The sequence below is a fragment of the Ursus maritimus genome, unplaced genomic scaffold (genome assembly GCF_017311325.1).
Source record: "Ursus maritimus isolate PB19 unplaced genomic scaffold, ASM1731132v1 scaffold_30, whole genome shotgun sequence".
Lineage (NCBI taxonomy): Eukaryota > Metazoa > Chordata > Mammalia > Carnivora > Ursidae > Ursus > Ursus maritimus.
Window position 1 is genome coordinate 2,627,888 of NW_024425564.1, and position 17,545 is coordinate 2,645,432.

The window sequence follows — 17,545 nt, forward strand, 5'->3', positions numbered from 1 at the left end:
CATGATCTTGGGGCCGTGGGATCTAGCCCCCATCAGACTCCCGGCTCTGCACTCAGTGGCAGAGTCTGCTTGAGATTCTCCCTCTCTCTCTGCCCCTCCCCCTCCTCGCGTGCTCTCTCTCTCTAAAATAAATAAATAAAATCTTAAAAACAAAACGCTTCAGAAGTCCACCACCCCAACTTTCATCACTTGCCTACCAGGTTTGATTAGAGAACCAGTGGGCCCACAGAAGCAAAGTAACTTGTCCAGGTCATACAGCCAAGTAACTTGGTTACGAAAGTGTTCTTGAGTTTACTTCCTTCCCCAGTTAAGATTCTGATTTCATCAAGGGGAAAGATTAGTGTTTCCCATTATTTGGAGACTTTTTCTAACACCCCCCTCAGCAAGCATTCAACAAGTGGTACTGAGATTTGCTCCCAAGAAATGAACTCAGTTCCTGTTTATAAATAACCAGAACCCAACACACACAATGTTCGATGACTATTATATCTCAATAGAGCTGGGAAGGAAGGAAGGAAGGAAGGAAGGAAGGAAGGAAGGAAAGAAAGAAAGAAAGAAAGAAAGAAAGAAAGAAAGAAAGAAAGAACGAGCCAGAACTCAGCTAAATTCAAGTAGAGAGAACAGATTCCTACTCAGCAGTGACAGTATTTGTTGAATGAATGAAGAAATAAATGCAACTTTAGTTCAGTGGGTATGCTTGTAATCAGTGGCCTTCAAATGGATAAAGAGCCATTGGCACAACAATGGATAAAACTTCACCTTTCAAATAGACACTAGCCTTAAATAAGATCTTTTCACATGGAAAAAAACAGGTTCATAATCCAGTTCCATAATGCCTGACTAAGCCAAAATACAGATTTTCCCAGTCAGCAAATCACCAAATCCTTTGTTAAATAATAAATCCATTCTCATGATACCTAAAATTTTAGGGTATAGCTCAGACCTGATTCAAAATGTTTTCCAGGGTAATTCACAAACACATTACTTCAGCATTTCTTCCACATCTAGGCAGAATATCAAAACTCACCATTCTTAGAGCAGTGAAAATACTCTGTATAATCTTAAATGTTAATATGTGATTATGCATTTGTCCAAATCCACAGATTTACAGCACCAAGAGTGAACCCTAAGGTAAACGACGGACTTTGGGTGATCATGATGTGTCACTACAGGTTCATCTTCGGTTAAAAAAAAAGAAAAAAAAGGGTACCATGCTGGTGAGTGATGTTGACAATGGGGGAAGCTACGCATGTGCGTGGGGGGGAGGGCAGGGGCATATTTGGGAAATCTCTGTACCTCCCTCTAAATTTTGTTATAAAGTTAAGGATGTTCTAAAAATATTCTTTAAAAAAATAAAAATTAATTTTAAAGGGGAAAAAAACCCCACATAATTCTGCAATATTCTTTTCCAAGTACAGCCTAACAGGAGGGCTCAACAATTTGCAACACATGTGCCCTTGCCTGGGTAGCATCCAATAACCTTTGGAAGCCTCCACATTCCAGTGCCAAGCAGGGCGGCAGGTTCTTAGTTATTGCCTATTTTTCCCTTTGTTTCTTTTTTTCTTTTTTTAAGACTTTGAGAGAGAGAGAGAGAGAGAGAGAGAGAGAGGGAGCATGAGCAGGGGGAGGGGCAGAGGGAGAAGCACTCCCAGCTGAGCAGGGAGCCTGACAAGGGGCTCAATTTCAGGATCCCTGGGATCACAACCTGAGCCAAAGGCAGACACTTAACCGACTGAGCCAGCCAGGTGCCCACCCTTTGCTTGTTTCTTAGACTTTCATTAGCAGGATCAAGGTTAACATGGGTGGAAATTCTCATACCTGGACCAGATTCTTCACTTTCATCTTCTATTCTTAGCCGTATCATCTTCCAACTAAGTTCACAAGGTGGGAAAAAATTTCTGCTACCTTTCCTGCTTCTTTCTACATTTCATGTTCTATGTTTCTTTTTCATTTTTTTCTTTCACCCCTTTCATTAGACAGAACACACAAGCTCAAACATATCCCCCTGCTTATTCTTTGGGAAAGGAGCAAATGATGCTTGCAGTCAGCCTAGGATAAATGAAGTAGGAGAAACTGAACACAGGATAAGGGTGGGGAGAAAGTAAGTTCAGCCCTGGGGACAACGGGGAGTAGAGGTTAAGAAGCAGCCATGATCTGCAATTCTGTTTTGATTTTCACAACAGTCATCCTTTCCAGTAGTAATGCTAAAATTTCAAGAGGACAAAATGTATAACTCTGAATTTAAGGTGTTCCTTTTCTCTATGGTAGAGTATATCTGTGAACTGGGGATGGGAGGGAGGTGGGCTAATTCAGATACTGGGAAAGCTACAGTAGATAGCTCCTACATGCACAAGAACACCTGCTGGAATCGATCTTGTACTCACACATGTGCAATCTGGGTATGTGAGGGCATTAATGCCCCCTGGAGCAAACCCTTGCCAACAGGGTCAGGGGCCAGGGGATAAATGCTCCCCATCTGAGGTGCATTCAAACTGCTTCCTAGAAGATCCTGGTAGTTTTCAGCCCAGTTGCCCACAATGGTGACCTACTAAATAAATATTCTCACACCAGCTTTCTCTCCTGTTTCATTTTCCCAACCCCCCACTACTGGTTCCTGATAATCTCAGGCTAGCACTGGGAGAACTAGCACTATGCAGTAGCTTTCTCAATGCCTGAGGCCCACCCCTTGTCTCAGGACAGAAATCCAGTACGTCAAGGAAGAGCATACAGGTCTAGTACCATTTCCACATGCAAGTGGGACAAAAGAGAGAGAAGAACTTATAGGGAACCAGGGCCTGGTTACATTTCTTGATGTGAATGTAATGATGTAAAGTGTAAAGGTGTCCCTTTAAAAGTGGGACAGGCATTTTGAGAACAAAAATCATAATCAAAACTCCCTATGCTCCTTTCCATGGAACTCCTGCAAGGACTCACCACTGAATCTTCACAATGTGCCTGGAACGATGAAAATACTAATAGACAGTTGAGCCTTGAGCAATGCAGCGGTTTGGGCGCCGACCCCTCCCACGCAGATTTATACCACACATGATATACAGCTCTGTATCCATCCCCTTCCCCTAGGGGAGTTGGATCATAGGAATAAAGAATCCTTTGAAGCCTGTATACTACTAAATGGTGCAGGAACAGAAGTGGGCTGCTAATCTTCATCATCCAGCTGAGGAAGGCAGATGCAAAAGAATCACTCACACATCATTGAATTCCTCCAGAGACCTTGCAGGTGTAAAAACATCCAACAGACCAATCACCTAGGAGAGAATAGAAAAATCAAGCAGTAAATAAATATAGAACTATAATATCCATCAGGTCTTAACCATTTTAATAGGAACTGATTTCAAACCCCACTATTTCAGTTCAATGACATCACACCATCATAGACTTAACCACGACTTATTTTTTTACCCAAATTATGCTTTTGATTTTTACTTAATAGCATCACCTCCCAGAATAACATATTTTACCATTAAAAACATCATTTCTTTAGAATTTGTTCACATATAGCCATTAGTTTATCAAGAAGCAAAAAGATTTAGGGCTCTTGACTTACACATGCCCTAACAGCCTAATGAACAAGCGGAAGAAAGTCACACTGCAACACCTATTACTATAGTATCATTTTTCTTTTCTAAACATATTATTATTCCATGAAAATTTTAGATATGTAGTGTTCAAGACTGACACTTTTTGAGCCCCATAATATTCTCTTAGTATATTCTTGGTGTTATTCTTATAATACTCTTAATATTCAGATACTTTTCTTAATTATCATCAGGTATTTAGATCAGACTATTAAAAAATGAAAAAACAAAGGCCATGTTTATACAAGGATAATGCAAAAACTACTTAATACTCGGTAAGCCACGGTTTTTGAGCAGTTTTTCTGATCATGGAGTTATACTGACTAATCCATATATACCACCACCATTCCCCAACCACCGTCAGTTACTCCTAAAACCAAGGTTAAGAATATCTGGAAATGAAACAAACAAAAGCTAAATGGCCTTTATGAATACTGACCCATGACTGGGCCTCATTAGCATTCTGCTCTAACCTAGCAAGTTAAAGAACAGCCCTGACAGTAAAATATACCAATGCTCAAAACATTACCATAAAAAAAGAACACTCTTAATTAGAATGTTACTTCATTCACCCATCAGAATTTTAAAAGTAATTTCAATTACACAGCCTGAACCCAAAAGGGAAACAAGCCCAAAAAAAGGCCTTGGAAGTCAAGGAGAATAGCTTTTCAAGACTTTGCATCTTATTCCAAAGGGAAGATACGGTTATCCATAAGATCATTACCCAGACAACTGCATACAAGAAAATCAAAATTACTTCTAATTGCACTACCTATTATAACTATCATTAACATTTTGAGATATTTCCTTTGATGTTTCTGATGTATGTACATTAAGAGTTGGGGTTATACTCTGCACAGTTTTATATCCTGCCTTGTCACTTACTATATAATGACTGTATCTTCAAATATTTTTCATGCTCTACCATTTGTATATACCATAATTTAACCGATTTCTCATCTTTGGACATTTAAGAAACACAGCAAGTGTGTGTGCATATGTGTATGTACATGTGTGTGTAATATATATTTTTCACATTTTGTACTTCCTTCCAGAAAATAAATTTCAAGAAATAGAATTATAGCATCAAAGGACACCAATACACTTAAGGATCTTAATATTGTCAAATTGTCCTACATAAAGGTGAAGTCAGCTTACATTCTCACCACCAGTGTATCCCTGACCTTATGAAAGCTCTGAATAGTACTTTAAATTTAAGTCAAATCATTTTCTTTTACCTTCCGCATCTAAACCATAATTGTTTTCCTTGAGTTTGATATACTCCTGGCTTAAGACCTCTGGTCTTTTGATTACTCTCCCCATCGCCACTTGTACTTTAGGTAACTGAGATCTAGAAGCCAATTTTATTCAACTGTTCCTTCTTGCTATGTGAGATGTCCCACCTCCCCAATACAACAGGAAAAGTTTAAAACAATTTACACTGTTTTACATTATTTCAATGGTGATTATGAAAATCGTCTGATTAAAGTAAATCACGAGAGATCAATTTACACAGGCTTTTTCACGCAAGAGTTACCTCAAAGACAAAGTAAAACAAAATAAGTCCAAATCATTTTCAAATAACTCCAACTTCAATTTGAAAACACAAGCATTTTGGAATCCAACAGCTGTAAGTCTGAACTCCACAGTCAGTTTGTGATTTCCTGGATCCATGAACTTATGTCTTCTTCAATCCAATAATCCAGCACTTGGAATAGTGCCTGGCACACAGTACTTCAATTAATATTTGTTAAACAAATGAAAGAAAGGTATCTTCTCCAAGCTTCACTCCCTCATACAGATGAGAGAGGGATGCTTATTTGGGAAGATTAAGTCGACAATGTAACTGAAGGTGCCTTGTCCAAAGGCCTGACCCTCTGTTGATTACCAAAATAAGTGGTGATCACAATCCTTAAGTTTTATAAAGAATTACAAAGTACAAATCACAGAAACAAACTATTTGAAGCAGCTACTTCCGGTACAAAATTTGAGATACAAAGCTAAGCTGAATTATTCAAATGATTAAGAAGCATGACTGCCAGAAGCACAATAAACTAATTTGGAAAAAATAATAGAACAAGTATGTTAGTAAACAGCCTATCAAATTTTAATTTCCTAAAAAGGATACATTTTATAAGATTAAAACTACCCATGTTACATCAAAAGTATTTTTAATTTTCTGTCGGCTTTTACAAATATCCCTTCTCCATTTATTGTATTTATGGAGTATTCATCAAAAGGAAAATACTGTAAAATAAAGTTTCCCAGCATTAGAATAGGTCTGGGGAACTTTTAGGAATATTCCATAATCTATTCATTTCTCATTTCTTAAACGGAAACTTCCTTTTAATTCAAGTTATATTTTAGCCTATTTCTATATTCTTTTTTCCAATATGTTTTCAGACACCCAAAAGTAACCCAGGAATTATTTAGAGAACGCATTTATAATAGAAATAATCAGCCAATGTCTCGGATGACTGTCCTACAATGATCCAAAAGCTGACAGACAGAAGTAACATATTTTTACTAAACTGGCACATACTCAAGAAAAAACCCACTTTAACTCTGTCACCAAAGACAGCATCTAATGTATTTAACACAAGTGCACCAAAACAATGACTTGGTCTACCACGGTAGGGTTAAATCTAAGGCTCCCAAATACAATTTATGAAAGGATTCCTTGGATATTTTTAAATTTCAAAATGTACAGATCTCCAGGCCCTAACTCCAGGCAATCCTCGTAGCACCTACCCAGAAAGCAAAAAGATGCAACTGGCAGGCTGCTTCCCTTTCATCTTTCCTTAGAGCAGGTGTTAAGGAGATCAAGGTCACAAGTTCAACCAGGAATGTACCAGCTAACTGTTCACAGAGTAACTCTTACAGGCACAGAGGACACACCCCTAGCTCCTATTATTCATCTGGTAAATGTGTGTCTGTCACTCATTATCACTAATAAAAGAAATAACTTCAGATGAACCATTGATTCTGAGTCAGGCATTTTTGGTAAAAGATCACATGTGCACTTGGCACCTAGAAATTACATTTGTTACCAATACTTAATATTGTCAAGAGTTTTAAGCTGCTGCTGTTTTTGGAGGACTAGTGGCTAGTTAAAAATTATACAGCAGCCCAAAAGAGTCATTCATTCCTTCATTCATTTAAAACATTTTATTTTTAAGTAATCTCTACACCCAACATGGGGCTCAAACTCACAACCCTGAGATCAAGAATCTCATGATCTACTGAGTGGGCCAGCCAGATGCCCCCCAAAAGAGTCTTTTTTTTTTTTTTTTTTTTTCATTTTTTTTTTTTTTTTTTTTTACGATTTTACTTATTTATTTATTTGGGAGAAAGAGTGAGAGAAAGATATAGAGCACAAGTGGGGGGAGGGAGAGGGAGAAGCAGGCTCCCTGCTGAGCAAGGAGCCCAATTCGGGCTCGACCCTGGGATCATGACCTGAACGTAGATGCTTAATGGACTGAGCCACCTAGGCACCCCCAAAAGAGTCACTTTTTTAAAAGAAAGAGGGAGAGAAAGAGGAAGATGAAAGAGAGGAGCTCCTCTTAAAATCCTCAATTACACTTATTTGGAGGTCTTAGCTCTTCCCTGGGTAAAACTACCTTTACAATTTGAGCTTCTAACAAGTGTTTGTGGAATCGGGTGACATTCAGGAATTTTCCTGTATTTTCCTATATTGAGTCTGTTAGCCCCTGTAACAAGAAGAGAACTATAAAACATTCAGCCATATGCCTTCTTTTGTTCAAAACCAAATCACCAATATTTAAGTACAGATGAGCCTCTAATTGATACTGCTAAAAACTAACCATGTTAACATGAAAAGACCAACTGCTATTAAGCAAGCTGCTTATGAAACAACTTATGTAAATTAAAATCCTGTGTTCCTAATATTATCAGCCCCTCCTTTCTTTTAAAAGATTTATCCATTCATTTGAGAGAGAGAGAGAGAGAGAGAGAGAGAGAGGGAGAATGCAACATGGAGGGGCAGACAGAGAGGGAGAGACAGTCCCAAGCAGACTCCTTACTGAGCATGGAGCCCAACACAGGGTTCGATCCCACAACCCCAAGGTCATGACCGGAGCCAAAACCAAAAGTCACATACCCAACGGACTGTGCCTCCCAAGCATCTCATCAGCCCTTTTTTTTTTTTTTTTTTAAAGATTCTTGTAGCCCTTCCTAAATTAGAACAATCATATCCCATCACTGTGGCCTCTTCATTTCTACAGAGTGACCCAAATGTAACCAGCCTAATACCATATAAGACACATTTTGAAGTACCCCATACAGAAAATTAAAGCATGATAAATAATCTTGTTTCTTATGATTACTAGAAAAGCTAAGGCATGGATTCAGATAATCCAAAATAATCTTTGCCCTAAACATTGGCTTAAATGGTCTATGAAGAGAAGCAGAACAATAAAGTATAGTGCTGGTAATCTAAGCCAGATGCTCATAAATGAGCACTGGCAACATCAGTGGGATCCCAGGGCCTCCTGAAAGTGCTTTGGGGTTCCATAAATGTTTCGCTTGCATTCCATTTTCAAAGTTTTCTTTATTTAAAAAGCTATGATAATGTCTTTGTCACATTTATTAATGTGTAATGAAAAACAGCATACACACTCAACTGTGTTAAAAACCAAATGTAAACGCATCAGTTAAGCTGCCAGGCCACCTTGATTGTACGCAGACCCTGGAATAAAGCTCCTCCTGGTAGCTTTTTCCATATATCTCAACTTGTAAACATGTCACTGATGAGGAAGGCTGCAGCACTGCACTGAACTTTTTAAAAATTCAGCTTTGCACATGGATGCTTACAGAAATCATACCTAGGAATAGAGGTTACCTGGGGAAAACAGAATTTGCTCAATAGTACGCAATTAAAATAAACCATGAAAACAAATAAGCTAGAGCTGGGATTACAACAGCATTGGTAATCCAATTCCAAATTCAAGTCTCAATGCTCCCAATTTAGAAGAAATGTATACCCTGTGAAACAAGCGTATATTAATAAAGCATCACTGATCTCTAATTTAAAAAAATTTTTTTATTCAATTAAAACAGAAAAGGTCTGAATAGGCAAGTAATAAATTTACACACTCTGAATTTTTTTCTACACAGTAACAATAGGGTGAAATGACTAAAATCTCTATGGCCACTGTTTCCACAATGCTACAAATTTTACAGTTCCTTTCATATGGCAGTCACATAAATTCTTTTAACTTGATTTTGAAATTTAGGAAAATAAGTATCCTCCGGTAATTGTTTTTTCACTTTCAGCTAATAGTCCAATTGCATCCTTTTATTTAATGTATTAGGATTGTGAAGCACTCCTTTGCAGGATGTCATTGCTCTCAAATTTCCAAACTGACAGAAAAGAAAAAGTTGTATTTAACTTAAACAATGTCTTCATCACATTTATTAAAATACCTGAATCTGGAAAAGCTGTCTTGAAGAAGATCTAAAAGGAAAATTATAATATTAAACTATCCATAAATTAATAGTCACCTTCAATAGGACATCCAGTGAACCTAAGGCATACTGCCTCAAACTTCCCCACTGGAATAACCCATAACAACACAAAATAGCCTTGGACTCCCATATTCGGACACTACAACCTTAAGTATATCCGGGAAAGAATGCAAAATCTGTTTGTAATATTTTCTCTTAAAAATCTATTAAAAAAAATGTTGGTTAATGCTTTCCCTCTAAAACTGTCTGAGTAACACTCGAACTCCAGGAAGATGTACCCATTGATTCCCAAGGCTTTGGGTGGCTATCTGGCATCACACAGCAGCCACAAACACCCCAATACCAGGAGCGTGGTCCAAAGTTTGACGCATTCTCGAGTACTCCCATCTGCAGTAATTAAAACACCATTTCTTCCAGTCTGTTCAAGAGCAGCATTTATTCTTCCTTGCATGAATAACTTACATTTTCATGTTTCATATGTTTAAGTAACCGCAGTTCTCTGTAGGTCCTTTTGGCATGAATAATGGACTGAAATGGTCTGGAGAGCTTCTTCACTGCCACACGTAACCCAGTTTTTGTGTCAAAAGCAGCACTAAGAAAAAAAACACAGACATGAAGAATTCACCATTGAACATGCTCTAAATACTTCAAAATTAGCATTTATAAGGAAGGCTATTTCGTTTCCAAATTAAATGGGCCTATAGCAAAGTACAAAGTATAAAAACTAAAACGACCTATAATCCCCCTATCCGAAGTAATCTTCTTTTATTATTGGTGTTTCCTTCTCATCTTTCTTTCTATGCATCTAAATCGGGGATCAGAAAGTTTTTTCCATGAAGGACCAGAGAATAAATATTTTAGACTTTGTGAGGCTTAGGGTCTTTGTTACAACTACTCAAGTCTGTGGTTATAGCCAGAAAGCAGCCAGACAATAAATTTAAAAATGGATGTAGCTGTGTCCCAGTTAGCACAAAAGCAAGCAGCCACTTGATCTACATGAGCAAGAGACTGATATACAAAGAGCTGGATTCTGTCTCCCCTGCCTTAGGCTTCACAGTCACCTTGCCACCAAATGCTGCCTGATCAGAGTGGAGGGCTTGGAATGACTTCGGGACGAGCTGGCACAAAAATTTCTTGAGTGCCTACAAAGTATCTGCCACTCTTCAGAAGCTAAAATACAAGAAGGACAAGTCAACAAATCCCTGCCCTCAAGCGAGGGGCAGAATCATACAATAATTTCCAATAGTGATGAGTGCTATGACTAAATAAAACAGAATAATGGGGCAAATAACAGAAAGCCAGTGGGGTTTTGCTACTTCAGCTAGGATGTCTGAGCAAGTAGGTTCAAGCTGAGACAACTGAATGATGAGAAAGTTAGCAACCATCTAAAGGTATAGGGAAAAAGAGCTTCAAACAGAAGAAAAAAACAGTATTATTATAAATACTAAAATAGTATTATTAACATTTAGTATTATTAACAATAGTATTATTAACATTTATAATAAAGACTCAATAGGTTTTATTACATACCAGTAACTGTTCTAGACCCTTAACGTTAATTTTTAAAATTAAAATTAAAATAAGTTTTAATCCCCAACACCGCTGTGAAGTAAATGCTATTATCATACCCCCACTGAGAAATGAGGAAACTGAAGCACAGAGACGCTAAATAACTTGCCCACGATCACAAAGCTAGAAAGTGGCAGGAGGAGGGAATCTGGACCCACAGCTCATGCTATTATAACTTTGCCACACTGCCTCTCTGAAGAGCAAGTGCAAACAAAGGAAAGAAGAAACAGAGGCAGAAAAAACAGGGCATGCTGGAGGGTGTAAAGATGGCCTGTGTAGGTGGAAGGCAGAAAGCAAGGGGAGAGGAGAAAAGAATGAGGTCGAGGCTAGATCATGTAGGACAACTATAGCAAGAAACTTGATGTGTATTTTCATTATTTTTAGAGACTGGGCTAATCCGATCATGCCTCATCCTCCCGTTTATCTCAGTCTCCAACGGGCATCCAAGATTTCCAGATCATCTACCATGACCAACTCTTTTCCATGTGACTCTGTACTTACTTCAGAAGTTCCCCTCCTCTCCCTCCCAAATTCTTAGACTAAGTCCTCACTCTTCAACTCCCAATTTGTTATAAACTCCTATAAATCTTCATCCCCTTTCTGAGCCTTCCCTCCATTTCTTTAATTGAAACTAGGCTCTACCTTAAAGACACTACTTCTCTTACAGCCCTGCCCTTAGAGGGGATTCTCTCTCATATCCCAAGTCCCTTGTGGCCAGCAGGTGGGGCAGATGTCCTCCTCACCAACCATTCCTACTTCCCAACTATAATTCTCCATTTGTTTTACAAAAGCCCGGACTCACGGCTATCACTACCTCTCTGCTGCTGTAATCCACTGACCTGGAATTTTCCATTATTCACTGAAAAGTTGGTTCCTATCTCCAAGTCTCTCTCCACTCCCAATTTCTGTCATCATTCTTGGCAACTTCAACATCCAGGTGGAGGACACATCCAACATCCTGGCCTCTCAGCTTCCTGACCTCTCCAGGAAACTCCACCTCATCTAGCCTCCTCCGGGGTCACGCCCTGGACCTCTATCACCAACAAAAGCTGCCCCGCCTACACAATTTTGAATGCCAGCACCCATTTTCCATCACAAACCTATGCCTTTTAGTTTACTTCTGGTTTACTTACACGCTGACTACAGCGATTTGTGGACCTCATCATCATTGGCTTCAAGCCCTCTCCCATCTTCATTTCCCTTCTCGACTGGCTTAGACTACATGCTCCCTTGTGCCTCTGTCCCTGCCTCTGTCTCCTACACCCACCTGGATAAAGTCTAACTTTGGGTGATCTCAACTACTTAATTCTCCTTGTCTGAATCCAAGAACTAATTGTGGTTCAAGAAAAAAGAATGTACAATCATACAGATGGGTTTCATTCTTAATTTGACCTTAACCTCAAATAAGGCTCTCAAAACTGCCACTTTTTTCTAGGAAGTGCGTTTTCTTACTCATTTGACACTGTCTCTCTCCTCAAACCTCCAATTCACCCTCTTCCTTCAAAAGTTGTCCCTGCCTTCATCAAGAAAATAGAAACCAGCAAAAGGAAGCTCCATCTGCCTACGGGTAAATCTACAAACCCATCTGCACTTGGACCTATCTTCTCTGCTTCCTCTCTTGCTATACCCAAGGACACATGCCCTTTCTTACAAAAATCCAAGACCTCAATACATGCTCTGGAGCCACCTCCCTCATCCCCTCAAGGACTTCACTCCTTCATTCCCTTTCTCTCTCCCTTCTGAGTCTCTCTCTATCTTCTGGATCATTCTCATCAACATAAATATGCCCATCCTCGACAAAAAAAAATTTTCCTTGAAAGCTCTCCACTACAGTTAAAATTCTCCAGTGGTTCTCCACAGTGTGGTTCCTAGACCAGCAGCATTTGTGTCACCTGGGAACTTAGAAGAAATGCAAATTCTCAGGTGCCACCCCAGACCTACTGAACTGGAAACTGAAGTGGGTCCAGTAACCTGTACTTTATCAAGCCCGCCACATAATTCTAACACACAGTGAAGACCTAGGACCACTAATCTATACCTCTGCTCCTCCACGGACGAGCAGCACTGGCATTATGGGGGAGCTCTTTAGAAATGCAGACTCTCAGGCCATAAAGTAGAATCTATGTTTTGACAAGACCTCCGAGTAATTCATATGTATCTTAAGGTTTGACTCATTTCCTCAGCTTGCATTCCTTCCTCAATCCGTTACACTGGAACTGCTCTTCTCAGGTCATTAATGACTTGTTATCAGACCCAAAAGCCACTTTCCTGGATTACCAGCTGACATGGTTAACATTTCCCCTTTCTCTAAACACTCTCCATTCTGGAGTCCATATCAGCACATTCTACTGATTTTCTGTGACCTCTATGGCACCTCCCTCTCTGACTCCACTGCATGTGGTCCCTCTACTTGCAACTCTCTATTAGTTCCTCAGGGCATGACACTGGGCTCTCTCCTCTCTCCCACATTCTTCTGGATGATTTCATCTATACCCAAGACTTCAAACTAAATACCATCTTATATTGAAAACTTGCAAATTTATGTCTCTTGCAAATCTCTTCTCTGAGCCTGACTGCCTACCTAACATCTCCACATGAAAACCACACAAGCACCTTCAAACTTAGCAGGTTCAAAACACCTAGAACTATTCCTCTCCCTGTCTCCTATATCTCAATAAATGGACTTTCCATCCAATTGTTCAAGCTAAACATTTGAATATCATCCTTGATTTCCTCCAGCCTACTGGCCCCATCCAAATCTATCAGCAAGTCTCGTCATTTCCATCTCCAAAATACATCTCTAATTCAACTTCTCTTCATTTCACTGCTACCATACTGGTCCATATCATCCTCATCATCGGCCTGACTTATTCTGGTCTCCCTGCCTCCTGTTTTGTTCCCTTCGTATATACTCTCCACAAGCATCCAATTCAATCTTTTAAAAATATAAATTAGATGACAACACCCACTGCTTCAAATCCTTCAAGGAATTTCCTTGGCATATAAAATAAGACATGAATTTCCTACTATAGCCTACAAGGCTCAGGGGATCTGACCACCAACGACCCCTCCATCCTGCTCCTGTGCTACCCCTTCCTTACACTCAGCTACTATGTTTTGAACATGCTGGCTCCTTTTAGTTCCTTAAACTCTTCAATGGGCTGTTTCTGGTTCCTAAGCTGCTCTTCTCTCCAATCTCCACTCCACCCCACAGTTGAATCTCTGTCCTCAAGCACTGGTTTAAATTGCCATCCCCCTCGAGATTATCAACAGGTCTCAGTTATTCTCTGTCACACCCTCCTTGTTTCCTTCCTTATCCTACATAAAGGGAGGGAGCGTTCTCCTCTCTCCCACTCCTGTTCCTACAAACCCATAAAATAATAACTTCTTCCCTCTTGGAAGTACCAAGTAAACGTATACTCTCTTCTAAACCCCTCAATGGCTCTAGTGAGACAGAAAATGGTCATTGCCATGTGACCCACCCTCAACTCTCCACCTCAGTTTGCCTGCCCACCTGCAGGCTGAGCATGTTCCCCTCTCCTCCACTGTTAAGCCCTCTGGGACCTCCTGGAGCAAGGAATGTCATCAGGTTTCCAGCTGACCTGCCCATGACTCAATGTGCAAGTTCAATTCAGTAGGGAAGAAATAAGAAGCCCACTTGAGCTGCCTGTCCAAGCCATTCTCCATGCCAGCTTTACAGTAATAAAGTACATATTTTTTAAAAAGATTTTATTTATTAATTTGACAGAGAGAGACAGCCAGCGAGAGAGGGAACACAAGCAGGGGGAGTGGGAGAGGAAGAAGCAGGCTCCCAGCAGAGGAGCCTGATGTGGGGCTCGATCCCAGAACGCTGGGATCACGCCCTGAGCCGAAGGCAGACGCTTAAGGACTGCGCCACCCAGGCGCCCCTAAAGTACATATTTTTATCTCTGGCTTCTGTATCCATTTAGAGAAAGACAGGCTAGGATTAATCAGTACCCTACCGCAATAATCACAATTTATTATTATATGTTTATTTACCACCCAGCAGAGTGGTTGAATAAAGGCAGAGGCTTTGGTATTAGACTATCTGGTTTTAATTTCAGCTCTGCCAGTTAGTAGTGTATAATCTTGAGAAAGTTAATTAAATTCTCTCAGCCTCATATATAAAATGAGGATATGATCTATATCTAATAAGGAGAATGCTTATTAAGATTAAATGGGGTAACTTTTGTAGTAGCTTTAGCAAAAGGGCCTGGCCCATAGTAAAGCTTAAATATTGGACATTAATAATGTCTGCCTTTCCCACTCTTAAACACCTTGAGGGCAGTTAGTGTCTTCTGTTTTATTCACCACTATCTTACACAGGACTGAGCATAATGCCCGGCATGTGTACATTCTCAAAAAATGCTTAACAAAAGTATAAAAGTATTTTGTGATGTAGTTATCTGCAACATGAAAGAAAAAACTTCAAATTATGTGGCTCTCAATTTTTATAAATTCAATAGCATCCAGAGGTGCCCAGCTGGCTTAGTCAGTGAAGCATGTGACCCTTGATCTCAGGGTGGTAAGTTCGAGTCCCACACTGGGCATAGAGATTATTTAAAAGTAAAATCTTTAAAAAAATAAATAAATAAATTCAATAGCATCCAACACGAAACTCATTTTACTGTTAAAAACCTATAATCACTAAGTGCTTTCTATTGTAAGGCACTGTTTTTAGATCTTTACACGAATGAGCATCTTTATCACAACTTTATAAAAAGACATTATTATGTTTTCCATTTTACAGATGAGAAGACTGAGGCACAAAGAAGTAATGGTGCCCACAGTATAGAAAGAAAATCGCAGAGCTGAAATGAGATTCAAGTGGTGTGTTTTCCAGCATCAACTCTTAATGGATACCACTGAATGGATCCTCAATGGATCTCTCAATAGAACTCCTACATTATCCTAATAGATAATCAAGTTCAACTTTGTAAAAAGGTCAGTCCATTTTAAATATATTCTAATTGTATGAACTCTGCTTTTCTAAAAAGCTTCCTACTATAATTAATTGCATTTCATATGGAAGAAGTTTTTCCTGTAATTTTACATTGAACTCAGGATAGTATTAATGAAAAGTATTTCATAAGAAATCACTTTTGCTCTATATGCATTACTTCATTTAGGGGAAGTTTTTCAACCTCTAAAGTTCTACTACTCCCTGTGAATCTAGAATACTGGAGGCAATGATGTGGTATCTTACAAATACCAAAATATCACTTCCTATTTACTGAAATATTTCTTTCATGAGATGCTTTGTGAATACAAAAGAAACATTAAACATTGCACCTGATGTCACAGAACCTACCATCTAACTGGAATGATGAAAACATACATGAAAGCAAACAATGCCTAATAATACAGTGCAACTATATACAGTTGACTACTTTTTTAAAACTTGGGTTTAAAAATATATAAATTTGGTTTAAAAGTTTACATATAAAAATATATAAATTGGATTCACAATATATAAGTGTTTATTGCAGCTTGTTCATAAGAACGAAACCAGAAACGACCTTAATGTCCAATAGGGGAGAATCTGGATTATGGTATTTTCTCCCATATATATTGCAGCCACTAACAAGAATCTCCATATAGTACTAAAATGTACATGTTATATTATTGAAGGGAAAGAGTACAAGTTTCAGAAGTAAAGAATGATCTGATCTGTGGGGGAAAAAATGTATACTCACACATGTGAGTAAATATACACAGAGAAGAAATGTCTAATATATTCAGAATTTTAACATTTTTGCTTGTTTTATATTTTTCTATCCTGATTTTTTAAACGAGCTTTTATCTTTAATATAAAGTTATTAGTAAAATTAGAACCTAAGTCATATATATTGTTGTTACCCTAAAACAAAAATAGGTACTAACTTTAATAAAAACACTATTAACATTATATTTCCTTCAAATGATACTTACATAGCTATACTCATAGTACATAAATTTTTATCCTCTATCCCTAAGGCATAAGTATTTTCCATTTTACTAAACATTTATTGTAATTTCATTAAATATCTGCACCACAATACACTAAACTATTCTCTTTATTGATGGGCATTATAGCCGTTCCATTCATTCACACACACAAATACAATAAATACTACTACAATGGACATCTTAATTCACACTGCTTCGTCAATAATTGCATGATTTCCTTAGAGCAAATAATTTTTACTTCAAAGGACATACACTCTCACTTTTTAAAACATATTTTGTTTACAAAAGAGAATAAGCAGGGGTTGTTCAGAGAAACTGCTTTCTGCTTACCAGTTAATGATTCCTATAGCAAAGCTGCTGAAGCAAGGAATATACTACCCATCCTCAACCCCACCTCTTTAAGCATTTAACTCCTCTGACCTAGCCTCCTGTTACTATCACTACTCAAAGCAGTATTTGGAAAGTGGAGAAATCTCATCCTAAATCAAACACTATGATTACCAAAAGCAAAAATTACTAATAATTTTTTAAATCACCTGATAAAACCAATTAAATCAAAGGAGAAGAAATTCAAATTTACTGAATACCCGTTTATGTCATGTATCATTTGGGAAATGTTTAATTTAATCCTTATAACTTTTTGAGATATATTGACTTTCCAAAATAAGAAACTAATGGTCAAAAACATTAACAACTCATCCAAGGGCATATAACTCATATGCAGTGGGATTCAAAGCCAGATTGGTCTAATTTCAATGTGCACTCTTTTTCCAGAATGCCAAGCTGCCCAGGATAAGGGCAACCCAGGACCAGCTATTCACTTTGCCTTTATTATAATGATTCATTTACTAGTATTACCAGTTGGGCCTCTTAATCACATTTTGAAATTATAGCTACAAATAAAACCTTGTTTTCATGAACAA

General features: G+C 38.4%; 1 protein-coding gene across 3 annotated transcripts in view; it reads right to left on the minus strand.

Annotated features, from left to right (window-relative positions):
- Nucleotides 1–17,545, minus strand: part of MAPK14 (mitogen-activated protein kinase 14) — a 72,108-nt gene that overhangs the window by 38,207 nt on the left and 16,356 nt on the right. For all 3 annotated transcript variants that reach the window (XM_040644699.1, XM_008693395.2, XM_040644700.1), the window contains exons 2-3: nucleotides 9,546–9,675; nucleotides 3,208–3,266 (exon numbers count right to left, since the gene is read on the minus strand). In XM_040644699.1, the coding sequence (XP_040500633.1) occupies nucleotides 3,208–3,266; nucleotides 9,546–9,675 (189 nt within the window). The remainder of the gene's footprint in view (nucleotides 1–3,207; nucleotides 3,267–9,545; nucleotides 9,676–17,545) is intronic.